This window comes from Phoenix dactylifera, chromosome 3 (assembly GCF_009389715.1).
Source record: "Phoenix dactylifera cultivar Barhee BC4 chromosome 3, palm_55x_up_171113_PBpolish2nd_filt_p, whole genome shotgun sequence".
Taxonomy (NCBI): domain Eukaryota; kingdom Viridiplantae; phylum Streptophyta; class Magnoliopsida; order Arecales; family Arecaceae; genus Phoenix; species Phoenix dactylifera.
In genome coordinates this window covers 3,285,828-3,303,454 of record NC_052394.1, presented here as the reverse complement: position 1 = coordinate 3,303,454, position 17,627 = coordinate 3,285,828, and the positions used below count along the sequence as shown (strand labels likewise).

At 36.5% G+C, this 17,627-nt stretch overlaps 1 protein-coding gene across 2 annotated transcripts; it reads left to right on the top strand.

Moving 5' to 3' along the window:
• The first annotated feature begins 1,423 nt into the window (after window positions 1-1,423).
• LOC103709488 (phosphoinositide phosphatase SAC8) lies at window positions 1,424-15,970 on the top strand. 2 transcript variants are annotated; one of them, XM_026805244.2, is made up of 20 exons: window positions 1,424-1,765; window positions 2,289-2,363; window positions 3,749-3,876; window positions 4,074-4,165; window positions 4,398-4,455; window positions 5,471-5,527; window positions 5,609-5,642; window positions 5,912-5,992; window positions 6,134-6,240; window positions 7,704-7,790; window positions 7,891-7,968; window positions 8,732-8,796; window positions 12,988-13,086; window positions 13,225-13,324; window positions 14,656-14,764; window positions 14,860-14,932; window positions 15,011-15,104; window positions 15,221-15,307; window positions 15,519-15,585; window positions 15,684-15,970. In XM_026805244.2, exons 1-20 carry the CDS (start codon window positions 1,519-1,521, stop codon window positions 15,713-15,715), a joined length of 1,770 nt encoding a protein of 589 aa, XP_026661045.2. In that variant the 5' UTR covers window positions 1,424-1,518; the 3' UTR covers window positions 15,716-15,970. The 2 variants fall into 2 exon arrangements, with proteins under 2 accessions (XP_026661045.2, XP_008793079.2); XM_008794857.4 differs by having other exon boundaries at window positions 1,426-1,765; window positions 15,680-15,970.
• Window positions 15,971-17,627: the final 1,657 nt, after the last annotated feature.

Below are 17,627 nucleotides of genomic sequence, written 5' to 3'. Positions count from 1 at the left end.
CCAATTATCGAACACTTATTAAGTTGTTTGCATTTGGAACGTTGAAATTCTAAGTCCTAATCTAATAGATTCTTGTTTCATTGGTTAGTTTTAAAGGTTTTAAGGTTCTATTTTTTATATTTTATAAAAATTTTTATTCTTTAGCAGTGATAAGCCTTATTCTTAGTCTTTAGCCGTGATAAGCCTTATTCTTATTCTTTAGCAGGGATAAGTCTTATCCTTATTCTTTAGCAGTGACAAGTTTATTTATTTAAAGAGACCTTTTGGTGCCTTCTTTGGTATGGCTCGAGAAAATTTCAAAGAAGAGTGAAAAAAGATAGAAAACAAAGATGTGAGAGTTTTTCTTCTTGATGAAGAGTGAGAGAGAGCTTTTTGGTGTGGCTCATTCTTTTTAGAGAGTAGTGTGAGCAAACAGAGAAAAGGAGGAAGCCAAATTTTAAGAATTTTTCATTGTCTCCTTATTTCTCTACCCCTTATCCTTGGATCAAGAACAATATCATCTCCATCTTACACATAATTGCTGACTCGCTTCATCCACCAATTAAAAGCCTCTATCCAAGCCTTCAATCATAATCGTTCATTCATAAGAAGCCTCGAGCAAAAAAAGAAATAAGAGAAGAAATTACTTTACATAGACTCTACTACTTCACCGATTTTAGACTTCCTCTTCACCATTTTACCAACTTCCAACTCTAAAAGATTTGGGAGGAAGGGATAAATCAATGAACAATTAATTTATGGTTCTATTCTATACTTGCATAGACAAAGCTGTAAGAAAGAGAGAGAGAGAGAGAGAGAGAGAGAGGAAGGAGCGTATAAGAGTAGGTGGTTTACATTTCTAGGGTGTGACTTTAGGATCTAATTTTATATGATATAAGAACACTAGCCTTGAGGCATAAAACGCTCGTCCAACGCTTCAAAGTAACCTGTAGGATGACGAGAGAGTTTTCTCTTTTTCTTAGTTATATTTTCACTATTTTTTTATTTGATAAGAAAATTTATATTCACATTTTTATTCTTAAATAGTATCTCTTTACTTTAAAAAAAGTTAAACTTAATATGCAACTTGGACCATAAAATAGCAATCTAGTACAAGACAAAATGGTACTACCACAATATTAAATAAAATAGATGGACTTAGTGGGCAAGAACCTCCCATAAATTTTATATAATATAAGTGACTTGCACAATCACAAGGGCAGCACTAATATGGAGAGGATTGGGGGTGCCAATTGCTTGACTTGGTAAAATCACTAGATAATTGATGCAATTGGCTAATTCAATTATATTGTTAGTGCTAATGCCGTAATTGGACCTTTTCTACTGGCCTAATTTGGAAGGCGTCTCCTCTCCCATTCAAATTATAAATAAATAAATAAAAGCAAAAGTAGGCAATCCAAGTTGGCCACTTGGGGGAGCCCACTGTAAGGTCAGAGGCTCTCGGGTACGCAGCTTTCCGACCCACCTACGATGCATTCCACCGTGTTTTCAGGGAAGAAGCGTTCTTGCGTGCAATAAATGGGTCAGCCATTATTGCACGGCGACGAACGTTGGATCGGGAGAGAGAGGGAGGTGACAGAGAGAAGAATGGCAGCGGCGACGACGCCGGAGCGCCATGGTGAGGGGCTTCCCCGAAGGCTCTGCTGCCGAGAACTCCAGCTCCAGGAGTTCCCCGACAAGTACGTCATCCGATCGCTCGACCCCGACGCCCCCGACCACGCCTTCTCCGTCGACCGCTCCGACGGCCATCTCCAGACCCTCTCCGGTCAGACACTCCCCCAATCTCCGATCCCGTCTTTAGTTTCCTGATCCAGCCATTAGATCTCCCTCCCCCACATTTGTCTTTCGAGAAAAAGAAGAATCTTGTCCCGTTTATGCGGATTTCTTGGTTTAAATCTTTTGGTATCGGGGTTATGGAGTAGATTGGGTGGAAGAAAATTCCTTTCTTTCAAGAAAAGGAATTCAATACCTTATATTTGGATTTATTTGATGAAATCTTTTTGATCTTGGAGTTCTTGAATCTTGAGTTGGATTAGGGCAAGAAGGAACGGATTTTCTTTTGAAGGAGCTCAAGAATCTCGCCTAAAGAATGATATTGCGCATTTGGCTTGATATTTTTGTTGCTTGTTCATGTTTGCTGATTTATTCTTTGTGCTTTGAGCAAGATGCAAACTGGAGTCTGAAGTCGATTTTTTCTGATTTAGGAGAGAATTTTGTGAATAAGTACCTCGAAATCTATTAATGATTGTAGCTGTCGCCTCTTGCTGATTTATCATTTATCAATGCAGGAGATATCGGTTCTGAAACTCCTTTTAAAGTTGCAACAATTTATGGAGTGGTTGGCGTTATAAGATTGCTTGCAGGTATTTTTCTTGTCAGCGTACAATTGTATAAACTTATCACCTTTTCTCCGTACTCACTACCAAGTTTAATGGTATTATCTTAGTTATGATACAAAAGGTTGCTGGCGCTTACTGTATACATGGAGGGGTTATAGTTGCTTAGACTTTCTGAAATTAAGGTTGCAGAAGTTGGCGAGCTGCTACTAACGTTTGGGGCTTTATGTGGTTATAGTTCTCCTATAATGTTTATTCGTTGTAGTTATTCTGGATTCACATATAATTCTTTCGGTTATATTGGGCACCACTACCAATTTCTTGTAATTCTGATTTATTGGGTGTCTCTTGTTGGAGTACAGCTCATTTTATAATTTGATGTCATCTTATATTCTGCCACTGGACTGCCAATTCAAGGTCCAACTTGAAGTTGTTCAACTTTTCTGAGGCCTGACTTGGCAATTTTTTTTACTTTAAAGGCTGTGGCAAATCAACCATTATTTGAAATTATTTGGGGTAATATCAACCCTGTTAATTTATAGAACATCTTACACCTATGCTATTATGAGAGGCCCACCTTCATGCAGTTTGCAACATCTGAAAGGGAATTTGAAGATTATGTCATGGGTACTTCACTTTAATGGGGCAGTTATATTCTGTAGATGACCTCCTACAGTATTTCTGCACTAAGAGTTCTGCATTAGAGCTCATGTCAGAAGTCAACTTATGTTATATTCGTTAGAGTCTCTAAGAGTCTACGTTTCTCTGAGTGGCTGAGTATTCCAAAGGGAGCGGACTACTCGCAAATCATCTATTAATAGACTACTGGTGTCACAAGGGAATATGAAAAAGGATGAAACATTAGGTAACATATACCCCATTGGTGCTTCAGCCTTGAGCACCGCTTGCCTATATCACCATTAAATTAACATAATCTCTTTTGCAAAAGCTCTTGGTTGCTTTCAAGTTTCAAGGATGATGTTTGGTGATTCCATTTATATAACAGATTTTGTTGATGTAACCATCTCACTGACTTTGGAGAGTCCATACTCAAGGAAAATCCTTCTAGAGATAGGCATGCCTAACTATCTGTTGCTCAAGTCTTTGCCTTTCCACATTTCTAAATATTGCTTTGCCTGTGCCCTAGTCACAATAATGGAGTGGAAATAGCAATACTTTGGTAGGCTCTTCATTTTCCTTCTAACTGGAAATTTTACTACAGAGCATATTTCATGGAGTCTTGGAGAAGTAATGATAAGCATCATATATCAGGAGTGGCCTTGGTTTGGAAAGTTTTTTTTACTATATGATACCACTTAATGAATAATTCTTCAAAGTAATATTTATCAGCTGCTTTTGTTCTTATAACTTGCATTTGCATCCTTTTAACTGAATACTTAATTTTGTTCCAGGAACATATGTTCTAGTTATCACTGATCGTCAGGAAGTTGGTACCTATCTTGGTTATTCTATTTACCATGTGAAGTCCATGAAATTTCTCTCCTGCAATGAGGCTCTGAGGCATTCAACTTCCCAAGAAGTATGCTCTACCTATCTGTTCATTTGTCACTATAATTGTTATATATTATCACGAAATCCTTTCTGGAAAGAAAAGAGGTTTGGCATTTTTTTTTACAAAATCTTTTTAGAGGGGTGGGCTGGTGTGCTTATGCTGTCTGGTTACTCTTTGAATTTCTGATCAGCTATTTTACATTATGTAATGCTTCCTATTTGCAGAAAAAAGATGAGGCTTACTTTATGTCTCTCCTTAGAACTGTGGAATCAACCCCTGGGTTATATTATTCATATGAAAGGGATATAACATTAAAGTAAGTACTTTTATCATGCATATCATGGTACATGTCAGTTGGAACTGGGTTCTCGAAATTCACCATCTACGTGCATTACAGTTGATTCAGCATTTCATTCATTGCATTGCATTTGATTCATTTGTAATCCTAGTGTTCTATAAGCATTTATGTTGATACTTGATAGGTGATTTCATCTAAAATATGATTGATATCAAAATAAACAATGCTCGCATGTTGTTGTTGCTTCTAGCTTACAGAGGGCATGCACGTTAGATGAAGTAAGGGTGCACAAACCGCTCTGGAAACAGGTCTGTTACTGTCTGGCATGTGTTGTTTATCGGGATACAATAAATCAGTATTTATATTCATATGTTATTTTTGGATATATTTGGGAAAGATAAGCTTTGATCTATAAATTTGTTGGTTTGTGTACACTTTTTGATAGCTAACATGGCCAATTATTTTGATACATAGAGGCTTAGATTTGTTTGTGCTTAACGAGTATATTGATCTTCTAGTCTATGACATGTCTGGTTACTAACATCTTGTTATACTTTTAATTTTTTATTCACTAAGTATGCTTACTAAGTTAATATATTATAAATTAGTTTTTATATTCCTTTGTTATAATGGCATGCTGCTGGATGTTTAAACTTACTAGGCAAAGATTTGCTTGCTTCAGGATAACCTGAACTGAAGTCTAGGATCTGTATATATTTTTTTATTCTTTGTCTGTATATTACCTTTCATACTTAGGGCTTGTTTGGGAACTTTGGCGGGATTGGACTGGATTTTCTATAGGAATTTAGAGTTAACCTGCCCAGTCCATTTTCTTCTAAAGGCCCATCCTAGTTTTTACCTAAATTCCATCTATGGATCTGTTGGACTGCAGGATAAAAAAAAAAAAACCTATGGAGGTCTTTTTCTTCCTCCCACAGGATTTGGGCTGGTAAGTGATTAGGTTGATATGGGCCTTATAGACCATATAATCCATGATCCTATGACAAATCCAGCCCAGTCCTGCTGGATTTCCTAAACAGGCCCTTAATTTTTTCTGTGATAGACATTGAAACATGCAAACTATTGAGTCTCGCATTCATCTTCCTAATGTTTGTTGGGTCCTATATAGATTCTTGATGACCAGAAATTTAGATGTACAGAATTTTTCATTGTTTTTTTAATTATTCTTTTACACAAAAATCCACGCGCACCCATGATATAGAGGTGATATAGAGGAGCATGATTTTCTATGCTATATCTTGGAGATCTGATGTTCTTCTGTGGTTAATTATATATTATTCAATTTTCCTATTCCTTTCTCAGGGTGATCCCCGCTTTGTTTGGAACCGAAACATGTTGGAGGAGCTTATAGAAATAAAGGTTACATAGTTTTTAGATGATTTATAAAATTATGAACTGGTCATGTACTATCTAATATTCATTTTTATCTTGTTCTTGCAGCTTGATGCGTTCATCATCCCCTTGATACAAGGAAATATCCTGAAGCTTAAACATCTTTCATAACATCCGTTTATTCCATTGTCTTTGTGCATTAGTCCTTGTAAGGGGCGTTTCTACTTGCATGTCTATGGGTGAATGTACTTCTAGTTTCTATAACCTTGCGTGCAGATGCATCTCGGTGGAGATTTTCCCTGTTACTTGCAGTGTGATTGGGTTTGCCAGCTATGCATATGCATGTTCGTATATTTCATCTGTTTGAGGATAAAGATGCTTGACCAAGGACAATCCTTAACAGTGGCTTACGCTTTCAGACCATACAATTTACCCTAAAAAAATCACCTGTCAGAATTACATTAATTTCACGAAGATGCAACAGGCGTCTAGGTATAAGCATATAGACCGATTGCATATTTAATTTCTGCAACCACTTTGAAACAATGTTAATAAAATGATAATCTACTATATCTATTGGTATAACTTCTCTGATATGATTGATACACTGTTGGTGTTGTAATAATATTTCAGGAACAAGAATGTGGAGAAGAGGAGCTAATCTTGAAGGTGACACAGCTAATTTTATTGAGACTGAGCAGTTGGTTGAGTTCGAAGGTCTTAAATCCTCATTTTTACAGGTGACGTTATGATCTGATGGAAGAAATTTAATTAAGCATATAGTAATAAAAACCAGATATTACAGATTATCTCAATTTTTATGATATTCTCTGTTGCAATTATTTCCAAAACTCTCTGAGGCCATGACTACCAGTTTTTAGCATCCATACATTTGTCACAACATATAATAATCTGTAGGGTGGCAGGATGAAAAATTTTGGTACCATTCTTTTACAATTTATGTCCTTGCAGGAGACCATGACAAGATTGTGTAGATACTATGAAATTTGATTTGCTAGATTCCGGCTGTTTTAGATGATTGCACTGGTTCTTGCAAAAGCAGTAGCTATAGAATTCAAAGAATTGTAATGAGTGCAGGTAAAATATAGAAATGCCTTCCTTATTCCCATTTGTAAGATCGTAGTTGCCTTCATAATATGGTGCAACTCTGTTGGGGCTTCCTCAGGAGCTGTCTACAATAATTTTTCATTCAATGCAAGAGAGAGATGCCTGGAGTTACGCTGTAGTTTTTTTTTCTTACAGATCTTAAAAAACAGGATGCAGTGTGCATTTTCTTTCTCGTATTAACATCCATTGGAGGCTCCTCTTTGATTATTGTACTCAAAAAAGCAATTTAGGTGTTTTAAATGTCTTTAGAAGAAGTTTTGGTGAAAAATGTTTTAAGAATGAGCATCTGTAAATTTGGTTTCAACACGATGTTGGTAGAAAAGGTCCATGAGCATAAACTGAGCATATTAGATTTGGTAGAGAAAGAAATGTAGAGGGAAACTTTTTGTAAACTTATCCAAGATAGAGCTTAAAGTATATTGGAGGAAGGTTTGGAATTGCTTCATCAGAATACAAAGTGAGATAGTCATAGAGGACAACATAGATGTGTTCAATGTAATTACCATGGCGGATGGTAATTTGGGGTTTTCTTGAGTTTCATTTGAAGACTGGGGGAAAAGGAGGGTGTGAAGGAAGGTCTTTAGTAGAACTAGCCATTGCCTTAGTGGTACATAACATTTTGAAAGATTTAGCTATTAATATCAAATAAAATCCTTGAAGATGACTATAAACTGATGGGGCAAGGCTACTTATGTATGTTTTGCTATGAGCGAGCTTCAATATTATGTTAATCATAAGTTTAAAGATTTTTTTCTTTAATATTTCAGCACCAAGCTGTTTTTCTATTAAAAATTTATTTTAATATTATCTTTTCTTGTTACCTTTGGTTTTGGTAAGAAAGCCTTCTTTCCAAAAGAAATTTTGGTTTTATTTCATATATTGATTATTTTAAGGCTTAAACAGGGTATTATATACTGATTATGTTAAGGCTTAAATAGGTGCAAAAGTTTTGGTTGGTTGGATGAAATTAATGAACTTCTTTCTATGCATGAATGCATAATTATGTTTAGAAATAGAGGGAGTTTGTTTAGTACTGCAAATTCTAGTGGACTGAAGTGCATTATTTATATGCCAGATTCGAGGTTCTATTCCACTTCTTTGGGAACAAATAGTAGACTTGAGCTACAAACCACGTCTTAGTATAATTAGTCATGAAGAAACGGTGAGAAATTTTGTACCAATATGTGCTGCTACTTATCCAAACAATTAATACCTTATGAAATATGCCTTTCTTGAACTTGATTTATATTTGATGCTTGTAGCCAAAAGTTGTTGAGCGCCATTTTCATGATCTTATACAAAGATATGGGGAGACCATGGCAGTTGACCTCACCGATAAAGTAAGTGTCTTTTTGCTGGTATTTCATATTCACTTTGTTATACATCAATCTAATGCTATCACAAAAGGATTTGCTAGGAAGGGTTTGAATAGATTGGAACTGTATAACAAAGATTAGTTGTTAGGGCAACTTTTAATTTTGGCTATTGGAAGAAGTGCTGTAGAAAAGAAAAGGGAAGGGAGAGGCTTGATAATTTGGGATCTTTTTTTTTCTTTGTACTTATATTTGTTGTTTGTAGATAGGATGTGATTACTAATAAAAAAATGACCACAATTTCAAATCCTGGTGGGATGTCCTGCAAGATGCCAGGACAGGGTATCGGCCCAAGTGTCGGGATAGGACTGTCCTGCAATTGTCTCAGCATCCTAGTCAATGTATCCTAGGATATCCCTTGTCCCCAATGTCAGGATGGTGTGGGATGGTGGCGCATCCCATTCCATGGAAAAACCAAAGATGGCCCGTCCATGGGATTTGAAGCCCTGAAAAGGACTGTTGTAATCATGACTAAAGATCCTAGAGGATAGGTCCTGCATGTAGTGTGTAATGCCTATATTCCAACTGAATGCTAGGTGCTGTTTGAGTAGTTTGTGCTGAAATATCGTTCTAGATTCAATGGATATACCATTCAAAAGAAAAATAAGCTTTGAGAGGAAATCGTTCATGGGCATAAGATTTCTTTTGGATTTAATTTTTGAATCCTAAATATGGTCTCATCAAACTACATTTCTAAGTTCATCTTTAGTGACTCATCATATTATTACAGCATGGTGATGAAGGTGAGCTAAGTCGTGCATTTGCTGCTGAAATGGAAAAACTTCCTCACGTCAGGTACACTTAAACTTGTTCTTTTGTTAATCATCTCTATCTATCTCATCATTTGTGCAGTTGATTAAATCTAGATCAGTCAATCTTCATCCTATTTAAACAATCAATGATCTAGTAATAATTGTTAACCGTCATTGCATTACACTTGAGGGTGTCTGAGAAGCATCATCTTATTTTCTTTGCTGTCTAGACCTATGAGACAACAATTCTATGCCTTTAAACACAGTGGTGGGGCAACAGAAAGATCAATTTTCAAGGCAATGGCTAATCTGTCCAACCTATTCAGAGTTAAGTTTTATATAGGCAAATACTATGTCACTGTTTGAAATAACCTTTTAGAGAACACTCACAAAAAAAAAGGAAAGGAAAAGTTCCTGTCATGTTATTTAGAAGTCCTAATGTCTTTAAATAGCCAGTAGCATATTATTTCTAGCAGGTAATAACTACAAAGAGAGGCATATTACTAAGGGCCACACAGTGAAATGACTCATAACAACCTCTAGCAAATGAAGTGGTAGTCGAATCATCTGGGCAGAGCCTATTTCTTGAAACTGTGAAATAGATAAATTCATGAAAAAAAAGGTATGAGAGTCAGCATGGCTCATTGCTAAATTGGCAATGGCTACATCCAGAAAAGCAACTACTAAGAATATGCCATTTGTTCCGTATGCTTGTATGAAAACACTATTACAGTTTTATGTCAATAAGTAGTTTATTGTTTTGCCCTACTATGTGACATAAATAACTCATTCTGTTATGCCATTTAAAATGTTAGTAGAAGTATTCATTATGTAAATTAGATTAATGATTTTGCTATCCACAGAGAGGATTATAGGTGCTTCTTTTTTGGCTTATTTTCTTGGTGCACGCTTCCCATTTTTTGCATGGCATGCTCAGACATCTTGTGATTCACTTGATTTTTAATCAAACTCTAAAATATGTGCTAGAAGTCACTCTGCTGCTTTCTTCCTATCATATCCTTCCCTTGAACAAAACTGGTTTGTAGTTTTACCTCAAGTTTGTGTAAGTGAAAAAAATGTCTACACATTCTTTGCAAGATTTTGAAGGTAAAGCTGGAGAGACAAAAACGTCTTCCCATGCAGGTAAACCTGTTGAAGAGTGCATTGTGATCGGCCACAGTATCTGTTCAGGGGTAAATGCTATAATCCAATTAATCGAAAAGTGAAGATAACACCCAATGTAACATATGAGGACATGGGCCTTTGCATTAGGTAGGGATGAACACCTAAACTAACTGGACGTTTTTATATTGCTTTGTTATGTTAGAGTTATCAGGTTAGATAGAATTGAAGGATCAGGTTAGATAGAATTTAAGAATTAGAAGGTTTAATTCTTAAATTATTAATTGTCAAGGTTTGTGGTGCACATATTGGTTTGACACAGAAAATTTATGGGGCTTATATATAAGTTTAAGTTTCAGATTTATGTGTGGAAAAGTATATTTTAATGCTAGTTATGTACCGAATTCATAACGATTACATTTAGGAGTTTAGTAGGAAGGTGGAATGGTATGGACCAAGAAATGCTGAACCGGCCTGTACCAGCCGGTTCAGCCCGTACCAAACTGGTCCAGTCTTTAGCCGGTTCGGTTCGGCATTAAAAAATGGTACCGGCCCGAGCCGGCTAGAAATTGGTACAAATCGGTCGGTTCGTATCATCCAAATTTTTTTGAACTTTTGGATGCGTCAACTAGGCCGAACTAGTGGTACCGGTTCAGTTCGGTCCGAATCAGTGTCGAACCGATCCGGTGGCCGATCCTTGGTATGGACTACTCCAGCAAGATGGCATATTAAGGATTCACAAGAGTTTGGGTTGAACCATAGGATAATAATTTGCATTTAGTATCAGATATCAGCGATTCTTACTGTCCAAATATTTTGTGATAAAAATTTTCAGTTATTTATTTGACTAGGTATCAAATAAAACATGCACAAAATTAAGAAGTCAGAGATATGGAAAAGATGTTTGACATGTAATATGAACAATACGGAAGGAGGAGCAGCTTCGTGATGAAATAAAATATAGTTGAGGTATGATATATCTGTGGGTGCATGATGCTGCTTTTACATAAGGGTTATCCATTTGAAAGACCTGAAGATCTAGATGCAGATTTTTGGTAGCGTAAGGAGGTGGTTTGCATTATTGGGGTTAAAGAGAATTTAGACAAGAAGTGTAGATTAGTACAAATAAGCTAGGGGTTAAGGGATTAATTTTGGCGTAATTGTTTTTGCAATAATCACTTCAATGTCAAATTGACCACAATTTAGCGGACTCTTCCCTGCTGATTTTTCATTTTGTGATCCATGGTAATATAAGTACGTGGAATGTGAATATTATTTTGAGATGCCCTTGGCGAGGGTAAGTGGCTGGCTTCTTTGCCTTATGCTTTATGTTTGAACTGAGAGAGCCTTTGATAGGGATGTTCAGTTACCTATGTCGATTACTTAGGCTGTCCAGATAGAGCCTATGTTACTTGGATTATTCAATTTAGCCTAAAATATCCACAAACCAATGCTCTAGAACAGACATTTTGTATGACACCCAGACAAAAGCTTGGTAACAAAACATTCTTAGATATTGAAGGAATTCGATGCTTTGACACACATGCATGCATGCGCACCAGACACTTGAACACGAGTGTTTGTAACATAGGATACAACCTAACTCTTTAGTTTGGTCTTTCTTTAACTGACTACAACAGATAAATTCTTTTGAATTTTCTTTTCACCTTGAAACTCATACAATTAGTTTACTTCTCTATTATCCCCTGTTGGTGCATCTTTGTGTGAAATGAGAGATTTGGATAGAAGAAAAATGGAGGAGAAAATGCAGACCCTTGTTCAAATAACACATTTAGGAGTTCTCTCAAAAAAATAATAAATTTATAGGGAAAAAGAGAAGAGAAAATAAATTAAACCTCTACCGATGCACTTTTTCTCCAAAAGTGGAGAGAATGGATAATAACCCTTCCCTTTTCTCTAATTGCTGATTTTGCCAATACAAATAGGAGAAAGAAAATGACACTTCCTTTCCTCTTTGAAATCTAATTAAGCGAAATACAAATTAAGTTTCCTCTCTTTTCCCACTGCACTACCAGATAGGGGTTGGGGATGGGGGAGAGACAAAAGATAGAGATAGATAGATAGATAGATAGATAGATAGATAGAGAGAGAGAGAGAGAGTTATCTTTTCACTTCTCTTATTCATCTCTTTACTTTTCCCTCCTCCGTATTGTCCAATTGGAATGCAAAGCCCCTTAAGGTGTCAAAAGGGTGGGCAAGGGCATAAGGCTATAGTTGTGGGCCTATACTCTCACATTTCTCCCTGTTTCCTTTCTTAATAACCCTTTTTAAATAAGTGCTGCACCGAATTGTTGGTCACCAAAGGAGATTCAAATATCTATGAAATCATCTTCATGCTTCTCCAAAACATCACGACCCTTAATTGGGTGGTTCATTAATGATGGAGCCTCTGGTTGCAATTAAAATATTGACCAGTACTCCAACCTAAGGAGCCTCTTGATCAATGGTCTCGAGCTGCTTCTGCTTTTGGCCTTGATAGGTCCATGGTGTAGTCTTGATTCAAATTGTGCTTTGTGTTTTCATGACGTCTTTTCAGATGTACCCCTTTTAATACAATGTTGAAATAGCTTGAAGGATGGTAGGAAGGGTTGTGGGTTAATCGCTTTGCAAACTGCCACATATTGCTATAGGGGAGTTCACACCTTTCTTTTAAAATAAAAGGATACATTACTTTAGAAAGCCTTTGGAGCTACATTTGTAAGGCGTTCCTTTCTTCCTTTTATGTCTATGCTCATGTTGATACAAGAACCAGAACAATCACCTGAGTTTGTTAAGGGGTTCTCTCTTTTTGGTCCTTCCATGCATATCAGAAACCGTCTAAAGTAACGTCCTCTTCTGTTTGTTTCTTCAAACATTGTTGTCTCTATCCATTTTTAGTTGCTTTTGACTTTTTAAATGCATAATTAAAATTTTGTTTTACTTCTTTCTGCTGTCTTTTAATGTTATGTTGGTATAGGTATTCCATTGAACAGCCTAATTAGTGGGTGAATAACCCATGCTGCAGTCCAGCATCTCCTTGCATATGATTTTCATTATTTCCATTATAGTGAAGTATTATTTGTGATAAGTGACTGTTTGATTTGGTTCACAGATACGTGTCTTTTGACTTCCATCACATTTGTGGCAAAGGGAACTTTGATAATCTACAACTTCTTTATGATCAAATCAAAGAAGATGTTGAAAAACAAGGGTAATCAAGTTAAATAAAGAATCATTTTATGACAATTACACTTCATGTATGCTTCTGCAATTTTTGATTTGTCTTTCAGCTTCATTGTAATTGTTGCATATAATATTTGCTTAATTCATTATTGTGCCAGCTGAGCAGATATTTTCTTGTCAATGCTGAAGGACGAATACTATCAGAGCAGAATGGAATAATTAGGGTGAATTGCATTGATTGCCTCGACCGAACGAATGTCACTCAGGTTTTATTGATTTTCTTTCCTCGAAATGCTGAATTTTCTATTCTGCTTTTCTTGTTATGCTGAATATCTCCAGGGAGTTCTCATCAACTGGTGATCATTCTAAAAGTTCCTGAAAAATGTTTACCTCGGTCACTTGTATCTCTGTACGAGTTTGTAAAACAAGCCAAGCGTAATTTTGAAACATGAGCCCACATCTGCATATTTTCTTCAGCATAATTTTGTGGCAATTGATCCGATGTTTTCTTCCTTCTTCACATTCCTTTTCTAATCTGTCCAGATCGTGAATAATTTTTTGACATGGTCACCACCATCACAGGATAAATAAAGTTGAGGGCTGACTTCTTTTTTTTTCCTTGGCGGGGAGAGGGGGGTGGGGGTGGGGGTGGCATGGCTGGGTACTCTTGCATGTTATTCATGTGAAGCACCTACCAGTTGATGGAATATGAGCCTAAATGATTCAGTAAAATTGTGGCAAATGCTGTAGAGGATAAGGAATGATTTTATACATTGTGACTTTAGGATTTATAGCTATGCAACTTATAATTGGATAAGAAGAGATAAGAAGTTCCCGCTCGAATGGGGAAGATGAAGATGAAGTGAAGATGCATTAGCAGATGGTTGTGTGATCATCTGTATGTGGCTTAGCAGAACCAAAATGTGGGCATTACATGGTTTCCTCAGGTGATGATATGGTAGATGTTTGTCAAGGTGAAAGCATAGAATTATAAAGGCTAAACACAGCAATGGGCGCTACCTTTGAATAGATGTACAGAATTGTAGCCATTGAAGATCTGAACATGGGTAAAAGGTTCTAAGGAGGGAATAGGCAAGGGAGACATTTTTTTTACTGGAGATGGGTTTACCAGAGCCAAGACTGCAAATATGATCTTTCTTTACATATGTTACCTTTCTTCCTTGTATCATGGGAGCTCAATTATCCTGTACACTATTGTTTAGCTATAAAAGAATGGCAAGACCAAAGTATAGTTGTATGCACTTAGAAAGAAGTAAAACTGTTCACTGACTGAAGAGAACTAATATTCACCGCTTGAAGCTTTGTTTTGTTTCATTTTTTTGCATCATACAGCATTAAGCCCTATATTTCCATGTGAAGAGCAAGAAAAACTGCACGCCTGTGACGCTATAGTTCTTTAGTATATTTGTTTAGACGTCAACCTTTTGGTTTGATTCATTTCTACAACAGATGTCAACAGATTATGCAGTTTTTTTTATATCATATTATCTTCTTTAACGAAATTATCTCGTCACTTGTAAGCTTGATACAATTTGTCTATGTACAAAACCTTGTGTCTTATTCCTTGCTTTCTCAGAGTTATATGGCGAGGAAATCGTTAAACTCTCAACTGCAATACATGGGAGCATTTTCTTCAAGTGAATGCATATCCATGTATGATGACATTTATGATATGTTCAAGATATGTAAGGAGATTTCTGGAGTATCTTATACACCAAATTTTATTTCCTTGATTTTCTTTGATACTATGTGATACAATTTCTCATGTTGTGTTTGGCAGTATGGGTGCAACATGGAGATGAGATCAGCTTGGAATATGCTGGTACTCTTGCCCTGAAGGGGGACCTTGTCAGGTATTTTTTTAGCATAGCTGTAATTTGCACCCGTAGAAGTCCAGCTCTGTTTTGCTAAGTTCTGGACTCAATGTACAGATATGGGAGACAGACTCTGGCTGGATTAATAAAGGATGGCATGAGTGCTCTCTCTCGCTATTATTTGAATAACTTTCAAGATGGCATTCGCCAAGTATGTTGTATCCATAAGTTCTTTTCTTGTCCCTCTTCGCACTCTCTTTCCTCCTTGTTTATTTAGCTTTACCTATAATGGCTTAAGTCCTAGTGAACTGTTTATGGGCTTCTCAGGATGCAATGGATCTTATTAGTGGCCGTTATTCAGTCAGAAGAAATGGTCCATCTCCTTTTCAGCTAAATGCGTTTGAGTCATTATCAGTAAGCACTGTGTATTGTCTTAATTAATCAAATGTGTTTTATCCCAAAGCTCTCAATGATGAATCGTTTAGCATTTGATTTTTACTTCAAGTTAGAAATGATCTATCTTTTTCCTATTTCAGCATTCCTCATCATATTTTTGAAAGTACTTCTTGATATCATCTTTTGATTCATCAATTTGACATTTGGTTAATAATACAAAAAACTGCAGTATCTTCCAGTGGCATCAGTTCTCATTGTTGGAGGTCTTACATTAACAACATTAACGTTAAATCAAGGTCTTCCCGCACATATTTCAGACTTTTAGCAAAAGAGGTTTGAATACAAAATTTTATTTGGCAATTTAATAAATGGTTTTTATTATGTTAACAGCCAGGCACAACGCACAGCACTTCGTTTCTTCTGTAGTTTGGGCTGGCTTGACGGCTGGAGTGATGGCCCTTGTGAAAGCAAATGGGAAGCAATTCTGCTCCAGGCCACGCTTGTGTGGCCTCTTGTAACTTTTTGGTCTACTTTGATTTTGGTGATCTTAAAAAAAATATATTATACGAATGGAATTCGTTTGTCTTGTGTAATAGTGGACGAATGTGAATATCAAATTATCAAACAATCCACGTGTTGAAGGTAATGATATATGTGAACGTACAAGGAATTCATGAACCAGGAGCTTCCAGTCTTGTTTGACGAGAACCTTTTCTCATTTCAAGAATCTCTGCTTTCTTTGATGGGAGACCTTTACTGCATTGACATCACATTTTTTCAGCTCTTAAATTCTTTGGCAGGTTAACACTGTTGAGGATATGATTTGATCCTATTCTTATGCACTGAATTATGATTGTGAAATAAATCTATGAGATGCCCATGTCATGTTCGCTTTGCTGATGGTTGCATAATGAAATTGGACAAAAACATCTATTTGTAGTGATGAGAGCAAGAAAGTAAAATCATCACGATTTTGCACAAAAAATTCAATCTTTACATAGATATTTTATATGTTCTTGTTTTGATGTATCTCCTCAAGTTATAATGATCGTGAATGCATGTTAATCAAGTGGATGACTTGCCTGATTTAACATTCAATTAAGTTGAAGCAACATTTATGGAGATTTTTATTAGTCATTACAGCAGTAATAAACAAGAAAAGTGAAATAACAGTATTCTTTTTTAAAGTCAGCTGTTCATAGAATGGGGTATAATATTTTTTAGCAAGTTTGACGTTCAATTCTTAAAATAATAGGAAATAGCAAGCATTAGTGTTAAAATTAAGATATTATTGTATTGAACTAAGGTACAATTTGGAATTCATATGATATATTTTAACTGAATGAAGAATGAACAATGAAGATGCTCAGGATGGTAGCTGTTTCATAGTTAGTAAAACCCTGGTGGGTTCTTCTCTTTGTAAAGGCAGAAGAGTAAGTTTTGTTAAGATGCGTGCATGGTATTTTAAAGCGGAACTCTGTTTTTTTGGCTTATAGGTGCAAACTCCAAAACTCTGAATGGTGGCTATTCTAAACAATGTGTATTTACACAATTGAATGAAATATACTGCTGCGAAGAACAAAAATTATATGAGGCGGCCGCTATAGAATTGGGACTATTTTTTTTTTCCATATTCTCTCTTACACTTAATTTGAAGAGAAAATCTAAAAATTAAAGAAGAATAAAACTTTTCTTACTAATAAACTTTGACAATTCTATAATTTTAAAAAAAAAATTAAAAAAAATTCATGCGCCAGTAGAGATCATGCGCAAGGAGCTCTTTTTTTCTTGTCAAACCTTTCTCATCCATCAGTAAGGTTTATTCTTGAATTCACCATCTAGGTTCATTATCTTATTAGTGTATGGATCATTTTCCTCATACTCAAATTCATTGTCCGAGTTCTACCCTCTGCTATAAATTTCAAACAATTTGGAAGACTGTTACAATTGTTCAATCTTAATTTGCTTCCTCCCATCGACTTCTCCCACTCGATGCCGCTTTCGCCGCTCCGCTCCCAAACCTCGCCTTCCTCTACCTCTCCATGAACGCCTTCACCGGCCGCGTGCCCCCGGCGCTCTTCGCCCTCCCCACCTCTCCTCCCTCGTCATCCAGTGCAACTACCTAACTGTCCCACTCGTCGTCCCGCCCGACAGGGAGGCATCGCCGTCGTGGGCGGTGGTGAATTTGAGCTACAATACGTTATGCGAGGAGGTGCCGGCGGTGCTGGTGGTGGCGAGGAGCCTGTTCCTGAACAACAATCGACTGACAGGGGCAGTGCCCGAGGAGGTGGCAAGGAACATGTAAAAAAGGAGCATGGCCGCCCTCTACGCCCAGCAC